Source organism: Eulemur rufifrons, chromosome 17, assembly GCF_041146395.1.
Source record: "Eulemur rufifrons isolate Redbay chromosome 17, OSU_ERuf_1, whole genome shotgun sequence".
Classification (NCBI taxonomy): domain Eukaryota; kingdom Metazoa; phylum Chordata; class Mammalia; order Primates; family Lemuridae; genus Eulemur; species Eulemur rufifrons.
The window spans coordinates 25,079,890-25,100,900 of NC_090999.1; the positions used below are offsets into that span (position 1 = coordinate 25,079,890).

Sequence of the window (21,011 nt, forward strand, 5' to 3'; positions counted from 1 at the left end):
GAGAAACCCAAGAAGCCAGGCTTTTTAAAAACAACCTACTCTTGTGGAAACTCATATCCAGAATATTTAAAGAACTCTCAAAATTCAATAATAAGAAAATTCCTTAATATTTAAAATGGACAAAAGATTTGAACAAACACATCAAGGAAGAGAAATGGATGATAAATTATATGGGGAGAAAGATCCTCAACATCACTAGTCATTTTGTAAGTGTAAATTAAAATCACTTACACTATCACTACATATCTATTAAAATGACTTATGATATAATTTGGATATTTGTCCCCTCCAAATCTCATGAAATTTTATCTCCAATGTTGCAGGTGGGGTTCTGTTGGGGGGTGTCTGGGTCATGAGGTAGATTCCTCATGAATGGCTTGGTGCCCTCCCAACAGTAATGGGTGAGTTCTCACTTTATCAGTTCATGTGAGAGCTGGTTGTTTAAAAGAGCCTGACACCCACTACTCTCTCTCTCTTGCTCCTTCTCTAGCCATGTGACACATCTACTCCCCCTTCACCTTCTGATTGATTGGAAGCTCCTTGATGCCCTCACCAGAAGCAGATGCTGGCACCATGATTCTTGTATAGTCTGCAGAACCACGAGCCAAATAAACCTCTTTTCCTTATAAATTACCCAGCCTCAGATATTTCCCTTATAGTAATGCAAAATGGACTGACTTAAAACACACACACACACACACACACACACACAGATAGATTGACCAAGTGCTGATAAGGATATGGAGCAGTTGGAATGCTCATACATTGCTGGTGGGAATGCAAAACTGGAACAGACACTTTGGAAAACAGCTTCTTGTGAAGTTAAATATATACTTCCCATATGACCAGGTAGGAAGTATATAGGTATTTATCTCCTTTCTCCTATCTGCTTCCTAGGTGTTTATCTAAGAGAAATAAAAATTAATTTTTATTTAAAAAAACAAAACTAACAATAACAAAAAGAAACTATACATGAATAATTAGAGAAACTTTGTTCATAACTGTGGAGCAACCCCAAAATCTTCATTTGGTGAATGGATAGACAAAATTGTTACATCTATACAGTGGAATTTTATTCAGGAACAAAAAGGAATGGAGTACTGATACATATAACAACAAGGCAGATAAATCATGCTTAGCTAAAGAAGTCAGACTCAGAAGGATACATACTGTATAATTCCAGTTACATAACATTCTGGAAAAGTCATAATTGTAGGGATACAAAATAGGCCAATAGTTGCCAAGGGTTAAAGGTGGGGAGACAAGGGGTTCCTATAAAGGGACATCACAAGAGAAGTTTTTAGAGTGATAGAACCATTCATTTGTCAAAGCACATAAAACTGTACATTTAAAAAAGTGAATTTTAAGAGAGTGTTGTATATATATAAATAAAACAAAAATATTTCTCTCTCATTAAGAGAGGTCTAGATATAGTCACTCCAGAGCTGGTTTGGTGGTTCCAGGATCATCAAGGACCAGGGAACCTTCTCTTTTGTTGCTCTGACAAATGCTACTTGTGCCCAGCCATCAAATCCAGATTACTGGCAGAGGAAGGAATACAAAAGAAGAGGTGAAGACTTTTAGAGACTTCCTGAAAGTTCTACACTGCCCTTTCATTTACACCTCATTGGTCAAAATATAGTGGCCACACTTCATCACATCTAGCTGCAAGAGAGGCTGGGAAATACTAAGAAGAAAGGAGAATGTTTGGAGTATGTTACACTTATGGTGCCTTCTAGCTGCCAAGGTGTCTTGTAACATTGAATTTCTGTCTTCTTGCTTTTCAGTACTTAATTTCTTGTTGAATGGTTATTGATAATTTGTGTCTTTTAAAGGAAATTTGTCCATTTTATCTAAATTATCAAATTTGTTTGTATAGAGTTGTTCATAAAACTATAATTTTCTATTATCCTTTTAATGTCATTAAGCTTTATAGTGATGTCTCCTCTCCCATTGAAGATACTGATGTTTGATATTGTCTCCAATTTCCATTTTTATTATCAGTCCAGCTACTGGCTTATTAATTTTATTGACCCTCTCAAAGAACCAGCTTTTGGTTTCTCTACTGTTTTTTTCTTTTCTGTTTTATACATTTGCACTCTGATTTTTATTATTTCCTTCCTTCTTGCTTTGGATTTAATTCTCTCTTTCTATCTCTCTCTCTCTCTCTCTCTCTCTCTCGCTGTCCCTAGTTTCTTAAGATTGAATCTTGGGTAATTGATCTGAGGCCTTTTTGGTTTTTCTAATATATGCAGTTAATGCTGTATTTTCCTTCTATGCTCTGTTTTAGCTGAATACCATAAATTTTGATACGTTGTATTTTCATTTTTGTTGGAGTCAAAGTATTTTCTAATATCTCGTGTTTTTTCTTTGGCTCATGGATTATTTAGAAGTATAATCTTTTAATTCCAAATATTTGAGAAAAGATATATTTCCAGATACATTTCTGTTATTGATTGGTTATTTAATTTTTGGATAGTGTACATACTTTATATGATTTTAGCCATTTTTAATTTGGTTAGATGTGTTTTATGGCCCAGAATATGCTCTATATTGATGAATGTTCAATGTGCACCTGAAAAGAATGTATACATAGTTGTACAATTGAAGTGTTCTATAAATGTTCGTTAGCTCAAGTTAATCAGCTAATGTAGGCTTTTCAGGTCTGTTGTATACTTATTGATTTTGGGGGGATGGGGGGGCCACTTTTCTACCAGTTACTGAGAAAGGAGTCCTGAATTATATGGTTATAAATATGGATTTGCTATTTCACCTTTTATTTCTATTAAGTTTGCTTTCTTATTTTGAAGTTCTGTTATTAGGTGTATATGTATTTAGGATTGTTATTTCTGTTGATCACTTGACTATTATTATAGAAACTTTTCTCTTCGTCTCTGGTTATACTCCTTGTTCTTAAGTCTAGTTTGACATTAATGTGGTTATTCCAGGGTTTTACATGATGCTTTCCTTCTATCCTTTTACTATTAACCTAAGTCTTTATATATGTAATTATATATAAAAACATATATAGTTATATAAAGATAGAATAGGTACATATTATATATTACATATTAATATATAATTTATATCTACCTATAGATATAGATATCTCTATGTAACCATATAGATATATAATCATATATCTATATATAACTATATATACATATCTATACATATGTATATAAAGATTTAGATAGGTTAATATTAATAGTAAAAGGATGGAAAGAGGGTACCATGCAAACAATCAAAAACCTCTGGAGTGACAATATTGTCTATCTGTATATATAATATACATTCTATATATTATGTATATTAATATATTAACTAATTAGTATATTAATTAAAGATAGAATCAGCTTGTGTCTTGCTTTTCTTTAATCCAATATAATAACCTTTTTCTTTAATTGGAGTTTTTAGGATATTTTCAATTAATGTAATTATTCATAATGGATTTATATCTGCCATGCTGCTGTTTGTTTTATATTTATCACATTGTTTTTATTTCTCTTTTTCTGTTTTTGATAAAGTTAATATTTTTATTTTCATTTTATGTCCATTATTAGGTATTCATTAAAAAATGTGTTAGCATTCGCTTTAGGATTTGTAATAAATGTCTTTAATGTATCATATTCTTTCTTCAAATAATATGCCATTTTGAGTATAGCATAAAACTATATGCTTTCATTCTTCCCTCCCAACCTTTGTTCTATTATTGCCATATATTTTATTTGGACATATGTTACAAACCTCACAATACATTGTTACTATTTTTGCTTTACAGCCTTTTATTTTTTAAAGAGATTTAAACATTTTTAAAAAATGCCTTTTACATTTACTCTTATTTTTACGTTTGTGACATTCTTCACTTCTTTATGTAGATTCAGATTTCCATTTGTGTCATATTTGTTCTGCCTTAAGAACTTCCTTTAACATTTCTTACAGTACATGGCTGATGGCAGTGAATTGCCTCAGCTTTTTTCTATCTGAAGTTGAAGTTGATTTCAATTTATTTTTGAAATATATTTTCACTGACTATAAAATATTAGATTGAGAATTTGTTTTTTCTTTCAGAACTTCAAAGCTGTTGTTCCGTAGTGATTTGGTTTGCATAGTTTCTACCAAGAAGTTGCTGACCTCATCTTTATTTTTCTCTATTTTATGCTTTTTCCCCCACCCCTCTGGGTCATATGGCTTTTGTTCTACCCTCCCTGGGTTGTGGTGCTCATTTACCTGGGACTGTGAGTTAGGGAAGTGTTCTGCCCCTGCCCCAGGCCTATACTACTGTTGTTTGTTACATGGTGAAAGCTCAGGCACAGACAACTGCATTTCTACTCCTCCCCAAGAGGCATTGGTCTTTGCTTGGGCTCTAGAGCATCACTTTTTTTTTAGTAGACACACATTTTTTATCAGTGTGTTTTCTGGTATCATAGAACAGTGCATTAACACATGCAAGTAATTTACAAATTAATGTACCTATATAGAGGGCATACATTTAACAGTTTTACTGATCAGCATGTATAGTCACAAGAGTTTGGAAGCCACTACATTAGAGGGTCAGAACTAATAACTGAAAGATTTGAAGTAGAAATTGCTGCTTTGTGATTTGATGACAACATGACTCAGATGGTTCATTTTATTTGTTTCTATGAGTAACCTCATTTATAAATGGAGAATGTTTTATGGTGCATGTTTTATTTTAAAATAATTATTAGATTTATGTGCTTAAAAGGTGAAGCAGTGTTTATGGACTCTTTTTTATTTTAAATTCCTTTCTTTTTTATCAATGAAAAATCTCCTGGTCGTTTTTAGAACTGTGAGGACGTGGGAAGTTGAAAATCCAAAGAAGCAAAAAAGTGTCTTTAAGCCACGGACGATGCAGGGTAAAAAAGTCATTCCCACTACGTGCACGTATAGTAGAGATGGAAACCTCATAGCAGCTGCCTGCCAGAATGGAAGCATACAGATCTGGGACCGAAATTTGACTGTAAGTCAAGGACATTTAAATATTCTTTCCTTGGAAGATAACTACCTTATAAAGACAAACATGTTAAAATATTATGAAGGTCAATTTCCTGAGTTTAGACCTAATTTAAACTTCAGTGTTAGTTGATCAAACATTGGGACTTTTGCAGTAAACAGCATTTCAGCAAGCATTCCAGCTCAGTATTTTCCAGCGTTTATTAGATTTTGTTTTTAAAATAAGTTTGCTCTTTTGGGTATAAAATTTAAAGAGCACAGTGCAGTTTATTATATGGCATCTCAATTTATTTGATTTTGAAAGTGAAGAACTTGACAGTAATATCAAACAAGACTTAAGTAGAGCATTTGAAAGAATACCCTTTGAAAGGTTTAAGAAAAATTCAAAAAGTCCAAGATGATCTGTCAGCTTTTTTTGCAATTATTTCCATAGTAATTTAAATAGTATTTTGTTTTAATATTCTATGATGTTCCATTTGAATAGGGTTCACATTTTTTCTATACAGTTTTAGGTCATTATTAGAATAAATAAATTTTAGAATTGGAAGGGATCATAGAATCTATGGAAATAATGGATACAAAAGCCTTCAGCTCATTCTGTGAATTACCAATAAGCTTTAAAAAGGGGTTTTGTTGTATGTATAGATGGTAAAATTTTGGAATGAGGCTAGATTACCAGTGTTAAAATTCTACACAAATGTTATAATACAATTTGAATAGCTTCATTTTAGTAAGAGGATCTGGTCAAATTACTAATTCAATAAATATTTGTTGAATATGTACTATGTACTAGATACTATTCTAGTGCTGAGAATACTTAACAAAAATTTCTGCCCTCATAGAGTTTTCATTCTAGGTTTTTAAAAAATTAGAAAAATATTCTTCCTTTTAGCTTTGGCATCAAAAGCTTACATTTTGAAAGGGATCCCAGTAAACAGATGTGTTAAAGTCAGTTGTGTTGGAAGAAGGTAAAAAGTAACGGTGGGGGTAAAAATCCATGCTTATAATGCTGGAAGTATCTTTGGCATTTTCTGTTTGTCAGATCGTTTTATTTCTGTTTTCATCTCCATTATAAACCCCATAAAGCTTCATAACAGCACAGAGATTTTAAAACTCCTTTGAATTGTAAACTGAGTTTTAACCAAGCAATAAATTTTTTTTAGTAACTGGCTTTTGTCGACTCTTGGTGCTGTTGATTTAAACATGGAAATTCTAAAACATGTAGTTTTCTTGTGTAGCTTTAATAATAATGTTTTTGGTATAGATAGTGCATATGTATCTGCCTTTCTCTTAAAACCCATATAATTTTATAAGTTGAATGTAGTTTTTAAAGATTGACCTTGCATATCTTAAAATAATATCTCCTATTACCAATTTTATAAAAAACAAAGCCATTTTAATACCAGTTTCTAAAAGGTATCTCTTAAGCCCTTCTACTAATCATAGTCTTTTATTCTATTTTGCTAGAATTTAATTCATAAATGAATGTATAATTTATTATACCACATCCCATTTGTTATTATTTTATTCACATTTTTACATTTGCATGTAAATGTGTGTCAACTAAAAACAAATCAAATTGAGAAGAAAAAGTTACAAGCAGGAAACACAGCTTAATGTAATAACAGATTATTAAAAAATTTCTTAACTATTATTTCAACAATAAAAAAATCATCTACAGAGAAACACTAAAGCTAAAGTAAGAAAGCCTAATAGCAATAGTTTTTCTATGCAGTATCCAAAGAATTATGTGTAGGATGATGACTAATACATGTTTTGTGATGATTAACTAAAGCTATCATAATTGCTACATTTAATCATAGAATTCTTATTGGACCGACTTAAACTTTAGCAATTAAACAAAGCATTTCTTTAGAATTAAGATGTCTCTATTAATGATAAATTCTCATGTTCTCAAGACCTACTTTTACTTTAAAATTATACTGGCCAGTATGCTAGCTACTAGCCATGTTTGACTATTTTGGTTTCAGTTAATTAAAATAAAATAAAATTAGAATGTCAGTTCCTTAGTCACACTAGCCACTTTTCAAGTACCCAACAGCCTCATGTGACTAGTGGCTCCTTATTGGACAGCACAGATATAGAACATTTGCATCACTGCAGAAAGATCTGTTGGACATTACTGCTCAAGAGGAGTTGTTGTTTGCCCAAGGTCCCTTTCATTCATATTATGATGGCCTGCCTTTCAATCTGAGAAGGCCACTTCAGAAGAACTTCAGAGGAGCTTCTTAGGGTCTGCACTGCATCCCTGGTTCCCCACTCCCCATTCACCAGCATAATTTGAGCAACAGCAAGGAGGTCAGTGCCTGGTTGGAGTAAAGTGAGGGAGGGCAGAACAGTGGGAGATGACATTGGAGAGAGAACAGCATGTACCCTGCCTTTTCACGTGTTGAACCTTTGCCTGTGGTGAACCCCTCAATCTGTAATGCTCTTCTCCCAAATATTCACGTGGTGTTTTGCCTCACCTTTTCGGGTTCAGAGGACTGAAATTTTCTCTCCTCAGCAAGGCCTTCCCTGACCACATTTTATTTAAAATTGCAGCCTCCTCCCTACCAGTGCCACTCTCTATCACTCTCATTTTCCTCCTTAGTGCTGATCACCATCTGACATGTTATGCTATATGTTTCGTCTACTTCTTTATTGAGCGTTTCCTTCCAGTAGGATATTGGCTCTATAAGGGAAAGGATTGCTGTCTGTTTTGCTCCCTGCCGTATTCCCAGGGCAAAGAGCGGCCTAGTACATAGCAGGCCTTCAATAACTATTTGTTGAATGAATGAGTGAATGCATGCATTCTAAAAAGGTAACATTAAATGAGATAGTTTATTTCTAAGAAGACATTAAAAATAGTAGCACAAAAAATATCTTAGTTTTGTAAAAACACAGTGAGATAAAGTTGTGTGTGTTTGAGTCTTGGGGATGTGGGGAAGAGGAGAGAGATTGAGGTAGTTTTTGGTGTATCCTTAATGATATATAAATACACAATCTGTATATATGACTGATTTTGTATTAGCAAATAAGTGAATTTTTAAAAGCTATTTTTATGTCTCTCTCAAGTATAATTTTTGGGTTTTAAAATAATTCGGCACATACAGTCTTACAAATATTTAATGACTTCTGTTCATATAAAAACATTTATCAAATTCATCTTTTGACTTATTTTGTTAAAAGCAACATTGCTGGTCTTTAATGTCTATCAAGAATCTACAATATGATGGACTTTTTACTAAAAGAACGTACCATATTTTCTTATATTGCAATTACTATGTATAGACTAAGTTTTTGTCAGGAAAATGAGACTTGTCACATTCACAGAGTTTTGCTTTCCCGAGGCACGGGTGATGGGAGGGAATAATATTTGGGGTTGTTTGATTTGGCAGTAAGCACTACCAACAGCTTGACCCACTGTCTGCCTGACTGCCTCCTACTGCTGTTTTGGCCTGCAACCCCTCCACAGATCTGGGGCTGTCCCTTTTGGGAAAATCAACACACACCATAGCGCCTTAGCAGGAAAGAAGATACCTACTAGATACTGCAGGGACTTTCTCCAGCTCAGGGGCTGGTCAGTGCCCATACTCTCAGCTATGCCAGAGAGTGGATCAGAGAAAGCTGAGGCAAGGACTGGTAATCACATCAGAAGATTAGCCTCTGGGCAAATCAAACCCCTGATAAATAAGAAAACAGCAATGAAGGAGAGAGAAATATCCAACACACCAAAAATCTTTAACTGTTGTCAGATAACCCATTTTAAAGGTTGATTTATGTTTTTCTACACTTGTCCTCTTGTTAATGCATGTATATACAGGTATATAGATTAAAAAGTTTTGTTTTTGTACAGAGACAGAATTTGCAATTTCCTTTTTTCACTTGAAATCATAAAACAGCCTTGGAAGTGAATAGATATAGCTCTATTTCTTTGCTTTTTAAAAATAATTTCTTTATTTAAATGGAATCATGTAGTTTTACATATATAAAATATGTACTTTTTCAAGAAATGTTTGGTTTTTTATTATTATTTTATTTGCCATCTCATCTCTTACCGTCATTGCCCCATCTCTATCCCATAATGCTTGTAAATTACCTGGTATGTATCTTTCTGTAATTCTCTCCCTATTTGTGTATCAGTATTTATCTGCCTATCTATCTATGTCAGGAACATTTCAGCTGGTATTTTTGAGCAACTACCACCTCACGGAGAATGAGACAAAAGAAATTTAAACCCCAAGTAGTTTGTAAAAAAATTAGAGAATGATCTGTACAGATAATTTATGACCAGATGCTGCCTGTGGATGGAGGAATTAGGGAAGGCAGAGGTCATAGTGGGCAGTCATAGTCAGGGCCTCTGGGAGATGTTCAGTTTGGTTAAGTAACATGATTAATTGGGATTGCAGAGTAATAATGTTGATATTTCACTAAACAAAGCAGAATATAACGAGCTATCCTGCATAAAAAGTGGCATAGAAAGTCTCTGTTGAAATTGTTTCTTCTCAAAAGCCTAGAATCTTCTCTGTTAGAATCACCTGGTTAATTTGATACAATGATAAATACTACAAAGAAAAATAAACCAGAATAAAGACATGTTGGGAAAAGTCCCTGGGAGCCCTCAAGTTGCTTAAAGTCTCTCCCAAATCTCTCCTCCTGTTCGGATACTATCTGCTGTGCCTTAACATATTAAATATAATTTTTCAAAATTTAAAAAATTGCTTTTAGTAATTTTCTGTTATATTTTCATAATGTAGCTTTGATCCTTCTTCTTTCACACTTCAAATAAAGTAATTTTATGCCAAATTCACATACTATTTGTTAACTACTTTTTGTAGTGATTTTTTTAGTGGATAGTACTTGCTTCTTTTTGCTGCTTTTTGAACATTCTTAAGATGTTGTCATAGCTACTGAAAATAAAAGCAATATTTACTTTTATGGCAATTCTGTAAGTATGTGTACTTAAGATGGACTATGAGCTAAAAGGAAGAATTTCATGAAAGAAGATTCTTAATATTTACTCCATATTTCTCATTTATACCAATTAGAACAACCTAACCTTTCCTTAAATGGAGTGTTGACCTTTTGATATTAAAGATTTGGTAGATTTTAAAAAGAATAATGCATTGAAATATTTTTAGCATATAATGTTTTATCCTTGTTTCCAGTCTTGTTTTGTGATAAATTTGTCATCTGTTGCACAAATTTAGAGTCATACAACTTTGATTTGGAAAACATTTTATGAGACAATTGTTTATCATTTGCTACCATCTATAAATGTGAAGATATGTGAACTCATGTTTCATTTAAAAATTTCCCTTTGAGATTATTTTAACCAAAAATGTTTTCAGCCTGTTTTTTTTTTTTTTTTTAAATTTCTGTGACTTACCAGTTTAGCTATCAATCTTGGGAATAATGTATGCAGAGCTTTTTAAGATTTGATTACTCTGTATTCTTTGAGTATCCTTTATCTTCCTGATAGTAATATGGTCAGAGTGCTTATGAGTTAGACATGACTCCGACGGCTAGGACTGTGCTTGCAGCCCAGGCTAGTGGCCTCCTCGAGGTGCCTTCTCCCTTCTTTCCTCAAAGACTGATCACTTAAAAATAATAAACAACTTTTACCCAAAAATAGGTGTTGAAGTTAAAGTAGCACAATATTCATTATGAGAGAAGAGAGTAGTTATAGAGGAAAAAACTGTATTTTATTTTTAAAATAATTTTAAAAAGCCAAATTATTTAGAAAATGTTTCTGGTATCCTCCTTTGAGAAAAAATGACCTATCTCTGGGAAGAATATAAAGAGCAATGTTAGAAATCCAAATACAGATTTTTGTCTCTTCATTAGGCCTAATACTGGAAGTCTAGAAAAATGCTTATGGACAATTAAAAGTCTACTGCATAGTTTTCTATAGCACATTGTATAAATGACACCTGAGACATACAATTATATTATACATTACTTCAGACTTTCTGTCGATCAATCCTGACTTTCCTAAGCTCTGCTCTCCTCCTTGTTTTCTTTATTCATGAAATGAGGGCATGATCTCCACCATGTGTGGTTATTATGAGGATTATACTAGGTAATATATTTAAAGCAGCCAGACAGGGCATGCACATAACAGGTTCTTAATAACTGTCAGTCTTCCTCCTTTTTCTTTTTAGCTCCTAGGCTACTTACAGTTTTTATAGAATTGTAAAGTTAGACCCCAGGATATTATTTAACTCTGGCTGTTAAAGTCTTATGAATCTGAGTTTGACAGATTCCTTGATGACTAAAGGTTTAGTTTAGGAAGATAAGAATGTAGGTCCCTTGCCAGTTATTCATCATATGAAAATATGACTACTATCAGTAAATTACAACATCATGGACCCAATTTTCAGTTATGCCTAAGTAGATATATGAATTATAATTTTTTTTTAAATATTCAAGAGAAAACATATGACATAGAATCTATTCCATAGTATTTTGACATGCATATTTTTCAATGATTACTTTTCAAAAATGCATTATTAATTATTGATTCAAACTCAAAAATAACCACCAAAACTGCAAAATTACTTGTAGGCTCTGAACTTTTAAGTTCTGGTTTTTTTTTTTCTCATTATTTTTTATTTTTCATTTTTTTTTTGGTATCAGAAGATGAAATTAAATTCTAATTTGTCTATTATTTTAGTGAAAGCTATAAAGTTTTAATGGTAATCCTTTTGTGAAATGCTCTTGTAAATGCTCTTGTCACATACTATTAGAAGCAACATTTATTAAATGAAAAAATTCTGGCTTTTGAAAAAGTTGAGCTAAAAGGTTTTTGAAAAATATGGATTATTATCTTTGTTTTTTAACACCAGGTATGTATAAGATAATAATTGACTTTAAAACTTCTGGTTAAACACAGTAAGTTAAACACATTCGTTCAATCCCAGCTACCTCCTGAAACTTCACTGAAGTGACCAGAAAGGAATTTTTTAAAGCATAAACCCACATGAATGAAGAGAATTAGGAGATGATAGCAGAAAAGAGTAGCCAAGACACATATGGAAGCTGTGAGTGAGATGCATGAATGGTAACTGACTTAGAGAAAACTGAAACCTTAGCAATGCTGGGGGAAGCCGGTAAAAGACAAACTGATTTATCTTGCAGTGCTCTCCTTTACCCTATGGGACCAAATCGCTGCTCTCCTCTTGCCATCACAGAAGACTAAAGAATTAGTTTTAGAGAGGGTCTGTTACAGAGACCCTATATTTTAGGCAAAGCTGAGATGAGATAAAGATCTTCATATAGAGCTGTTCTTCCTCTCCCCTTCCTCTGTTGTTGTTCTTGTTGTTGTTGCATTTACTGAGTGCTTATGTGGGCTAGGCAATATTTTAAGCACTTTACATGTAACATTTCATTTAATCCCTACAGCAACCCTCTCATGCAAATACTGTCATTATCATTTTACAGATGAGAAAACCCATACACAAAGAAATTAAGTTGCCTACTCAAGATTACAGTTAGTATGAGGTATAACTGGTGTTCAGTCCCATGCAGTCCAGCTCAAGAGCCTCTACCAGGGGTCAAAAAACTATGGCCCATGTGCCAAATCTAGCCCATTACCTGTTTTTGTATGGCCTGCAAGCTGAGAATGGTTTTTACATTTTAAAATGGTTGTATTATTTTTCTATAGCTGCTATAGCTTCTATAACAAACTACCACAAATTTAGTGACTTAAAACAGCATAAATGTATTATATTATAATTCTGTAGGTTAGAAGTCTCATTGGGCTAAAATCAAGGTATTGGTAGGGTTGTGTTCCTTTCTGGAGGTTTTAGGAGAGAATTTGTTTCTTTGCCTTTTCTAGCTTCTAGAGACTACCTGTATTCCTTGGCTTTGGTCTCCTCTGTCATCAAGGCTAGGAAGAGTGAGAAGAATGTGAGTCCTTCTCACATTGTAACACTGAGACCTTTGTTCCTGCTTCCCTCTGCCACTTTTAAAGAATCTGTGGTTACATCGAGCCTACTTGGATAATCCAGGATAATCTCCCTGTTTTAAAGTCAGCTGATTGGCAACATTAATTCTATCTGAAACCTTAATTTCCTTTTGCCACATAAAATAACATGTTGACAGGTTCCAGGGACTAGAACATGGAAATCTCTTGGGGTGCCTACCATGATGGTTTAAAAAAAACTCAAAACATGAAAAATATTTCATGACATGAAAATTATATGAAATTCAAATTTCAGTGTCCATACATAAATTTTATTAGAATAGCCTTGCTCATTCATTTATATTATCTGTGACTATTTTTGCCTTATAATAGCAGAGTTGAATAGTTGCAACAGAGAATACAGTCCTTAAAGACTAAATTATTTACTATCTGGGTTTTACAGAAGAAGATTTTGACCCCTGGTGTAAAGTTTGTAATTTGCTTTTTAGTGTCTTACTCTTAACTATTAATGGGCAGATAAGGATCACCAGACATTTGAGGAAATCCTCTAACATGAAATACAGAGACTAAAGCAAATAGAATAAATAACTCAGAGTAGAGAGAGATAATGTAGGAAACTGAAGAAATTTACAAGGAAAAAAGCCCCTTATGATTAATACTCTCAAAGAGAAAAGAGAGTAGTACAACTGGGAAACGTTAAAACAGAATACTACTAAAAAAATGTGAACATTTAGAGATCAAGAAAGAGCTCTTGGATAATAAATAAGTGATAGCAGAGTTGGTGGGGTTGGCAAATTCCTGGGAGTGTTAATATCTCCTAGAAAGTAGATATAAATGTAGTCAAGGAAATCTCCTAGAAAGTAGAATAAAAGAGAAAAAAGATAGGAGACTTACAGGGTCGATCCAGGGTTCCATATTTGACTAGGAAGTTCTAGAAAGAGAAAGTACAGGGGAAGGAGGATGGACTTATGTAAGAAGTAGTCACCAACAACACACAAAAAGCTCTCAGATCTGAAAAAACATGACTTTCCAGGTGGGAAGGACTCATCTGGAAAGAATGAAAAAGACTTAAACCAAGCCATGCATCATGAAATTTCAGGACACCAGGGATATAGAGAAGATCCTAAGAACTCACAGAGAAAGAATAAAATAGGAAACATGTGACAGAAGAATAATAGGACCGTGTAAGATAGGATGTTGGCAAGATAGTTGCTCAAATGTAAGACCATGGACTCCATATTAGTGTAAAGGGATATTGTCTTTCTCAGTCTCCTTTTGAGAAGATGAACTGTTTTAAATTCAGTTGTCACTACTTTTAGACTGCTAACTGAATCTGTTTCTCTTAATTCTAGCCTAAGCATTCTTCACTCCAGACATACATTCAAATACTTATGGAACAACCCACCAGGGCAATATGCCAGAACTTAAGCTCAGTATACTCAAAATACAACTTATCTCTTTTAGAACCTATCCTTTCCTTTCACTTTGCTGTTTTTCTTAATTATTTTCCCATTTAGAACTTGAGAATATTCTCTACCTCCTCCAAACAGTGTCAGTCTTAAAAATTCTGTGTTTTAGTGTCCCTCATGTCTCTCCCCTCAATTTCATCTCTCTTGCCCTCACTCTACTTCATTGTCTCTAACCTGTGTTGCTGGAGAGCCTCATTACCCGTGTCTGTCCATCCTCTGTGATATGCCCAGCCCTAGTTTAAATCACGTTAAATGCAACATTCACTGCTTCAGTGCTTACCATGTACTGAAGGAAGTTCACATTTCTTCAGACTGACACCTACAGCCTTTCAGTTTATATCTTTTTCCAACCTTTGAGTATCTCCCACAACTTTCTTTATAAATAGAAAATCTTTTTAAAATCAGACTAGATTACACTGTGTTCCCTTATGATAATCCTCTAATTTACTGCTTTGGTGCCTTTCCAAAGCAATCTGCCCTTTGTGCCTCTCCCCCAAGGGCCCCACTGCTGGTGGAAATCACCTCCACTGAAGAAGGCCCAATCAGATGCCATTCCCTCCATGATGCTCTCGAACAGTCGTGATGCTCTATTAAAGACCAGAAGATTATATATCTAGGAGTGTAAACCCTGATAATCTTCAAATAACAGAATTTGTTCAAATGTTTTTTTTAAAACATCTTTCATTTAAAAAAATCTCATCTTTTTAATAAATGAAGGGTGCTTTGCCAACCCGTGGTGATGGTGAGTTTGCCCAGGCTGCAGACATGTCCAACTAGTGACATAACTTTGGCTCAAGATGTTGAATAGGGAAGGGGTGATTCAATAGTGAAATAATGCAGTGATCTGGTGTCTGTGTACTTTTTCTACCCGTCTGCCTCATGTTTACTAAGCTCTAGGCTAGCTGGCCTCTTTTCATTTGTCAAATATTGCTAGGCTCTGTCCCATCTTGGGGCCTTTGCACTTGTTATCCTTGCTGTCGGTAGACCTTTGCCATGGTTATTGCCTTAGATGTGGCTGCTAACTTCTCATTATGGCCTCTGGTGAAATGTCATCTCAAAAAACCCACAAAGCAGGGTAGTAGAAGAGAGAATAGATTTAAAAGGCTGGTTCTAGAGCCAAACTTCCTGGCTCGAGTAGTAGCCTGTCCTTTCTCCTATACCTGGATCTCTGTCTCATTGCCTTCTTTTATTATCTTTATAACACTTATCACTGTGTAACTATTTTGTTTTATTTTTTGTTTACCTGTGTATTCATTTTGTCTCCCTTTCAACTTTGTATAGTCAGGGACTTTTTGTCTTGTTTGCTGTTTCCCTATGCCTAAGATGAGCATGACATATCCATACATATTTTTTGAACAAATGAGTGAATGAATGAATGAATAAATGCTATCAGAGCGTCATTAGTTTTATCTTAAATTGGTTTGGTTTTCAATTGCTTTATTCTTGCTTTTAAATTTTAAATTACTGTTAATCAAATTTCATTATTATCAAATAAGTATGTTGTTACAAGTTGATTTAGCCTTCAGTATGTCATGATACTTATTTGCATAAATAGTATTTTCATCCTATTGTTTTCCAATAACTAGATTTAAAGCATATAATATTAACAGTAGGTAATATTTATTGAAGACTTACTTGGTGCCAGGGACTGTTCCAAGGGCTTTACATATATATTAATTCATTTGACTCTCAGAACAATACTGTGAAGTACTACCATTAACCACATATTTTAGATGAGAAAAAACTAAAGTATAGCAGAGAAAGATTGAACAACTTGCCCAAGGTCATGCAGCTAGTAAGTTGCGGAGCCAGAAATTCTGACTCTGGAATCTGTACTCCTAAATTGCTGTGTTCAGCTGTTTTATGGTTCAAAAATGAATGATCCTGATAGAAATGTTCTAAAACTAGATTATGGTGATGGTTGCATACAACTCTGCAAATTAACTAAAAATTGTCAAATTGTACAGTTAAAATGGGTGAATTTTATGGTCTTAAATTATACTATTATAATGATATTTAAAAAGTAAATGATCCATATTCTTATTGTTAAAATGGATTATACTCTTTTCAAAATTGTATGTCATTGGAACTTTTAACCCTGAGTACTCTTGTCATTGGAATATGGGAATAGATGAAGTAGGTAATTTTTTGCCTTGCCTAAGTTTGCTAAGGACACAAAAGTTTATGTGTCACTGTTATGAGCTCTTTTGGGGTAAGGATCTTTTTCTTCATTACCTTTGAATCCCTTGGTATGCAAAACATGTATAGTAGGGACTTTTCTTTTTTTCTTTTCTTTTCTTTTTTTTTTTTTTAATGTAGTAGGGACTTGATAAGTATTTGTTGAATTGAACCTCAAGGGCTTAATTTACTTGCATCTAGATATTTAAATTGTGTTACTCCAAATCCTTGCTTTTATACTCTAATTTTGAAATATAGACCTTGTGCAATATACTTAAAAGCCAAAACTTACGCACTGCCTAGATGCATAGATATTAACATATAGAAGGGAAAAAATGTAACCGATGAAAACAATGTATACAAAAACTTGTAGGTTTAGATGACTGTGTATTGATCAAAGTTGCTTGAGGAAGCCTGAAGAAAAAATTGAGTTAACATAAGTATTTACTTATAAAGATATTAAAAAGTATTCTTAAAACATTTTAACTTACAAGTTAGAAGAATTAAAATTTTCTGCTAAACACAACAGGAGTAGAAAATGTATATTAATATTTATAGATGTGTGTTGATATTTAGGACAGAAAAACTGAAAATTAGTTATGAACCAAAAATTCCAGTTTAAAATATATGAACAAGAGATGCTGTTATGGAGTCAAATGTTGGAGCAGTTAATATAATCTTACATTTTCATTACATTGACTAAAGAGACCAAAGGGGCTACGAAGATTCAGAGAAGGATGTAATTCTGCTTTGTCACTATTTGGTGACTTGAATTTAGCCAAAACGTAAAGGTCAAAATGAAATATCTATAAAAAAAGAGAAGATGTTTTTATCTGCATTGCTTGTAATTATGTTTAGAGACAGTCATTTGGTGACTGTCTGCAATTTCATTAGACGATGTATCCAACACACATAGCTTATGATTTCCTCTGAAAATCTGGTCCCAAGTTTTGCCTCTTTAATGGGTTCAAAGAAAGTTAATTTTGGCTATTTTTTATATTGTAAAAGTAATCTATATTTTTTTGTAAAAAATCTTCACCTAAAATAGAAAAGCATATGAAAAAATAAGTCACCTACAACTATGCCAGACAGAGATGACCATTTCTAGATTATTTTCTGTACTGATATACAAGGTGTGTGTGCCTTGCATGTGCATGTGTTTCAGTTTATTAGGGTTTTTAGTAGCCTTTATAGTTAGCACCCCTCTTCCCTACCTGAGTTCTAAACAAATTGGGAAATAAGACTAATCACTAAACCATGACAGATGAAGGCCAGAATCTACTTTGCTCTATAGATTCTACAATTAGAGGAGGAGGAGGAAAGCCAGAAGTGCTTGCTGACTAACTCCTGCAGTGGGATAGATTGCCCGCTAGCCTTAGCTAACACTGACCCTCGCCAGGCCCCAGGAGGATTTAGGGCATGGAGCCCAGAGGAGAATTACTCCCAAAGGGCAGCTTGCACCCAAGAAGGAAAAGGAAAGAGCTGACATCCTCAGTTATTTTTCCAGCATCACAAATCAGATTAAATCAGCTAACTTCTTTCCCTAGAGAAGAGTGAATGAGGAAATGGGAAAAAGTTGGAGTGGGAATATATCAGGTCAAATAGGGCTTTTTTTGGCTATTTACAGGAGTTTGGATACTCTTCTGAGGGTAATGGGAAGCCGTTAGATGGATTTGTGGAGAGAATTGATGTGATCCAACTTATATTTTTAAAAGAATCATTCTGGCTGTTCTACATGGGGAATAACAATAGAGAAAGAAAGGTAGAAGCAGGATGACTAGTTAGGGGCTAATTCAGACATTCCGGTGATTTCCTGAATGAGAGTGGTAATGGTAGAAGTGTTGTTTTGATTCTGAATTATTTTTGAAGCCAGAGTTGCCAAATGGATATTAATGTAAAGCTCATTTTTCACAATATTTTAATTTACACCCTTTAAAAAAGAGTTGTGCACTTGTATAAAATAGAAAATTTAATTTGGAAAATGATTCCATAAAACACATTTAATCCTTCCCTGTCATGGTGCCTGATTTTCTAATGGTTAGTAGGCCCTTAGCGAGTTGAGAATTTGGGTTGCATTAAACAGGAAGACTTTTTTGATTTGTGTTGTTCTGGCTAATTTCAAAGTTAGCTTTATTTTTATTATTATCTTGTATCAATTGGCAATATGGAGTAAATGCTCCCTAATTCTTTTTCTTTTTTCTTTTTTTTTAAAAAGACTTTTGGCATCTTATAAAGCACAAGTAAAGTTTTCTGTGGTTGTCTAGATAGGACTGTTACGTCATCTAAAATGGTCAGACTCTCTGCAGGATAACTCTAGTCTCTAGAAAGCCTATAAAAGGGATGCCTCTCTCTAGTAGAGATATTTCCTGAGCCATGTTTCTCAGCTTCAGGACAGCTATGATTTATTTTGTAAGCTGATGAGGCCAAACATTACTGTTTTAACCATTATAAACAAAATAGTAAATGTTAAATGTTCACTTAATAGAGCCACTAGTAGGGCTTTTATATACAGAAAGTAAAGTCTGAGCCAAAAATGTGAAACAGTTCTCTGGTCTGTGTGCATTCTCTTTTAACCTGCTCTTTGATTCATTGCAACTGGAGAAGTGATGCAACTAGTGATGATTTGAGCTCCAAAACTTTTGGTGCCACCATGAGTCCTCCCTGGGTTTCTTTTTTTTTTTTTTTTTTAGTATTATTTTTTGCTTCTACTAATTACACAAGCCTTAGTAATTTGCCATATTTCTTAAAACTTTTATTATGTTAGACCCAAATTAAAAAGCATTGCACAATTCCGTTAAACCTCAACACTTCAGAGTATTTTTAATATTTACAAGGTTTGTTCTTTATCAGTTTTTGTGGCTTTGAGCTCTAGCTCACAAAATCATACAAGTATAAAATCTCAATTCAGACACAATTTTCAAGTTATTGCCCAAATTTCTGTATAGTTATTTTTAAAAACTATTTTTCACTCTGAATGGTGTAATTTTTTTTCCTGTCAAAATTTTAACTTGGATGCAAAACACCGATGCTGCACGGATGCTCATGAGGCAGGTGGTTGAGAAGCCAATCACTGCATTCATCAGGTGGTAACCTGGTTTTATTCTAAAGAAACAGTTTTTATATCCGCTCAGTCTGAAAACATAACAGAGAGAAAGGACCTACTTGTCTTGGAAAGCTGTATTTTTTTTTTAACCACAGAAAATTACATTTTACATTCTGACCAACTACACACATATCTTTGCACAGACACACAGGCATATAAAACTGAAAAGGAAATTTACTATAACAATTCCTAATCTTGCAGTGTGCACTCCAGTTTTTTTTTCATTCTACTCTAGTCCATTTTTTAAACTGCTGATCACAATCTATTGAATAGATTTTATGACTTACTAATGAGTTAGAATCCAGAGTCTGAAAAACACCTCTAAGGCATGCCCCAAATATAATTTGATCTTCACAGCAGCCTTGTGAGGTAGGCAAGGCTAATATTAATCTTTTTAAAACATAGCTAAAGCCTACACTTAGAAGTTGAACTGAAGAACTGAAGACAAAAGAAATGGTTTGGGGCCCTGAATGAGCAGAGGGCATCATGAACACTGTGCACTTCAATGGTCATGGAGAAGTGGAGCTGCAGGGATTTAGAATAGGAGGCAGATGGATCCAAAAGACATTTTGCCTGCCTTGGCATTTTTACCTTAGCTCTGGAACACATCTGGTATGTCCCCAGAAATCACCTGTGGTTAGAATATACCAGCCTGTTGGTGTCTTGAAAACCTACCAAACTTATGATAGTTTGCAGGGCTCCACTCCTTAGCCTCTTATAGTTCACTCCCAGAAATCTCATCTGTACCAATCTAGCCCAGTTTCTCTAGGTAAGTCTATTTCCCTACTTCATTTATTTGCATTATTTGCAATTCTGGCCATCTCTATACATTACCTTACTGTTTTTTAATTGTTAAAAATTGATTTGTTTAAAAATTCTAAATAATTTTAAAAATTGAGGCAAAATTCACATAACATATAATAAAATTAACCAAGTAAAGCATACAGTTCAGTGGTATTTATTGTATTCACAATGTTGTGTAACTACCACTGTCTAGTTTCAAAACTGTTTCATTACCTCAAAAAACCACTCCATACCTATTAAGTAATCATTCCTCGTTCTCGTATTCTTTTGTGGGGGGGGATAGAGGGCCCGGATCTCACTCTTATGACCCAGGCTGGAGTGTAGTGGCATGATCATAACTTACTGCAGCCTTAAACTCCTGGACACAAACAATCCTCCTGCCTCAGCCTCCCAAGTAGCTGGGACTACAGGCATGCACCACCTTGCCTGGCTAATTTTTAAAAATCTTTTATAGAGACAAGGTCTCACTCTGTTGCCCAGGCTGATCTTGAACTCCTGGACTCAAGTGATCCTCCTGCCTTGGCCTTCCAAAGCACTGTGATTACAGGCATGA

The 21,011-nt window shown here is 34.0% G+C and overlaps 1 protein-coding gene across 3 annotated transcripts in view; it reads left to right on the forward strand.

The window, feature by feature from the left end:
- WDR70 (WD repeat domain 70) overlaps positions 1 to 21,011 on the forward strand; it is a 231,392-nt gene that overhangs the window by 129,968 nt on the left and 80,413 nt on the right. For all 3 annotated transcript variants that reach the window (XM_069492033.1, XM_069492035.1, XM_069492036.1), the window contains one exon: positions 4,810 to 4,984. In XM_069492033.1, coding sequence (XP_069348134.1) covers positions 4,810 to 4,984 — 175 coding nt within the window. The remainder of the gene's footprint in view (positions 1 to 4,809; positions 4,985 to 21,011) is intronic.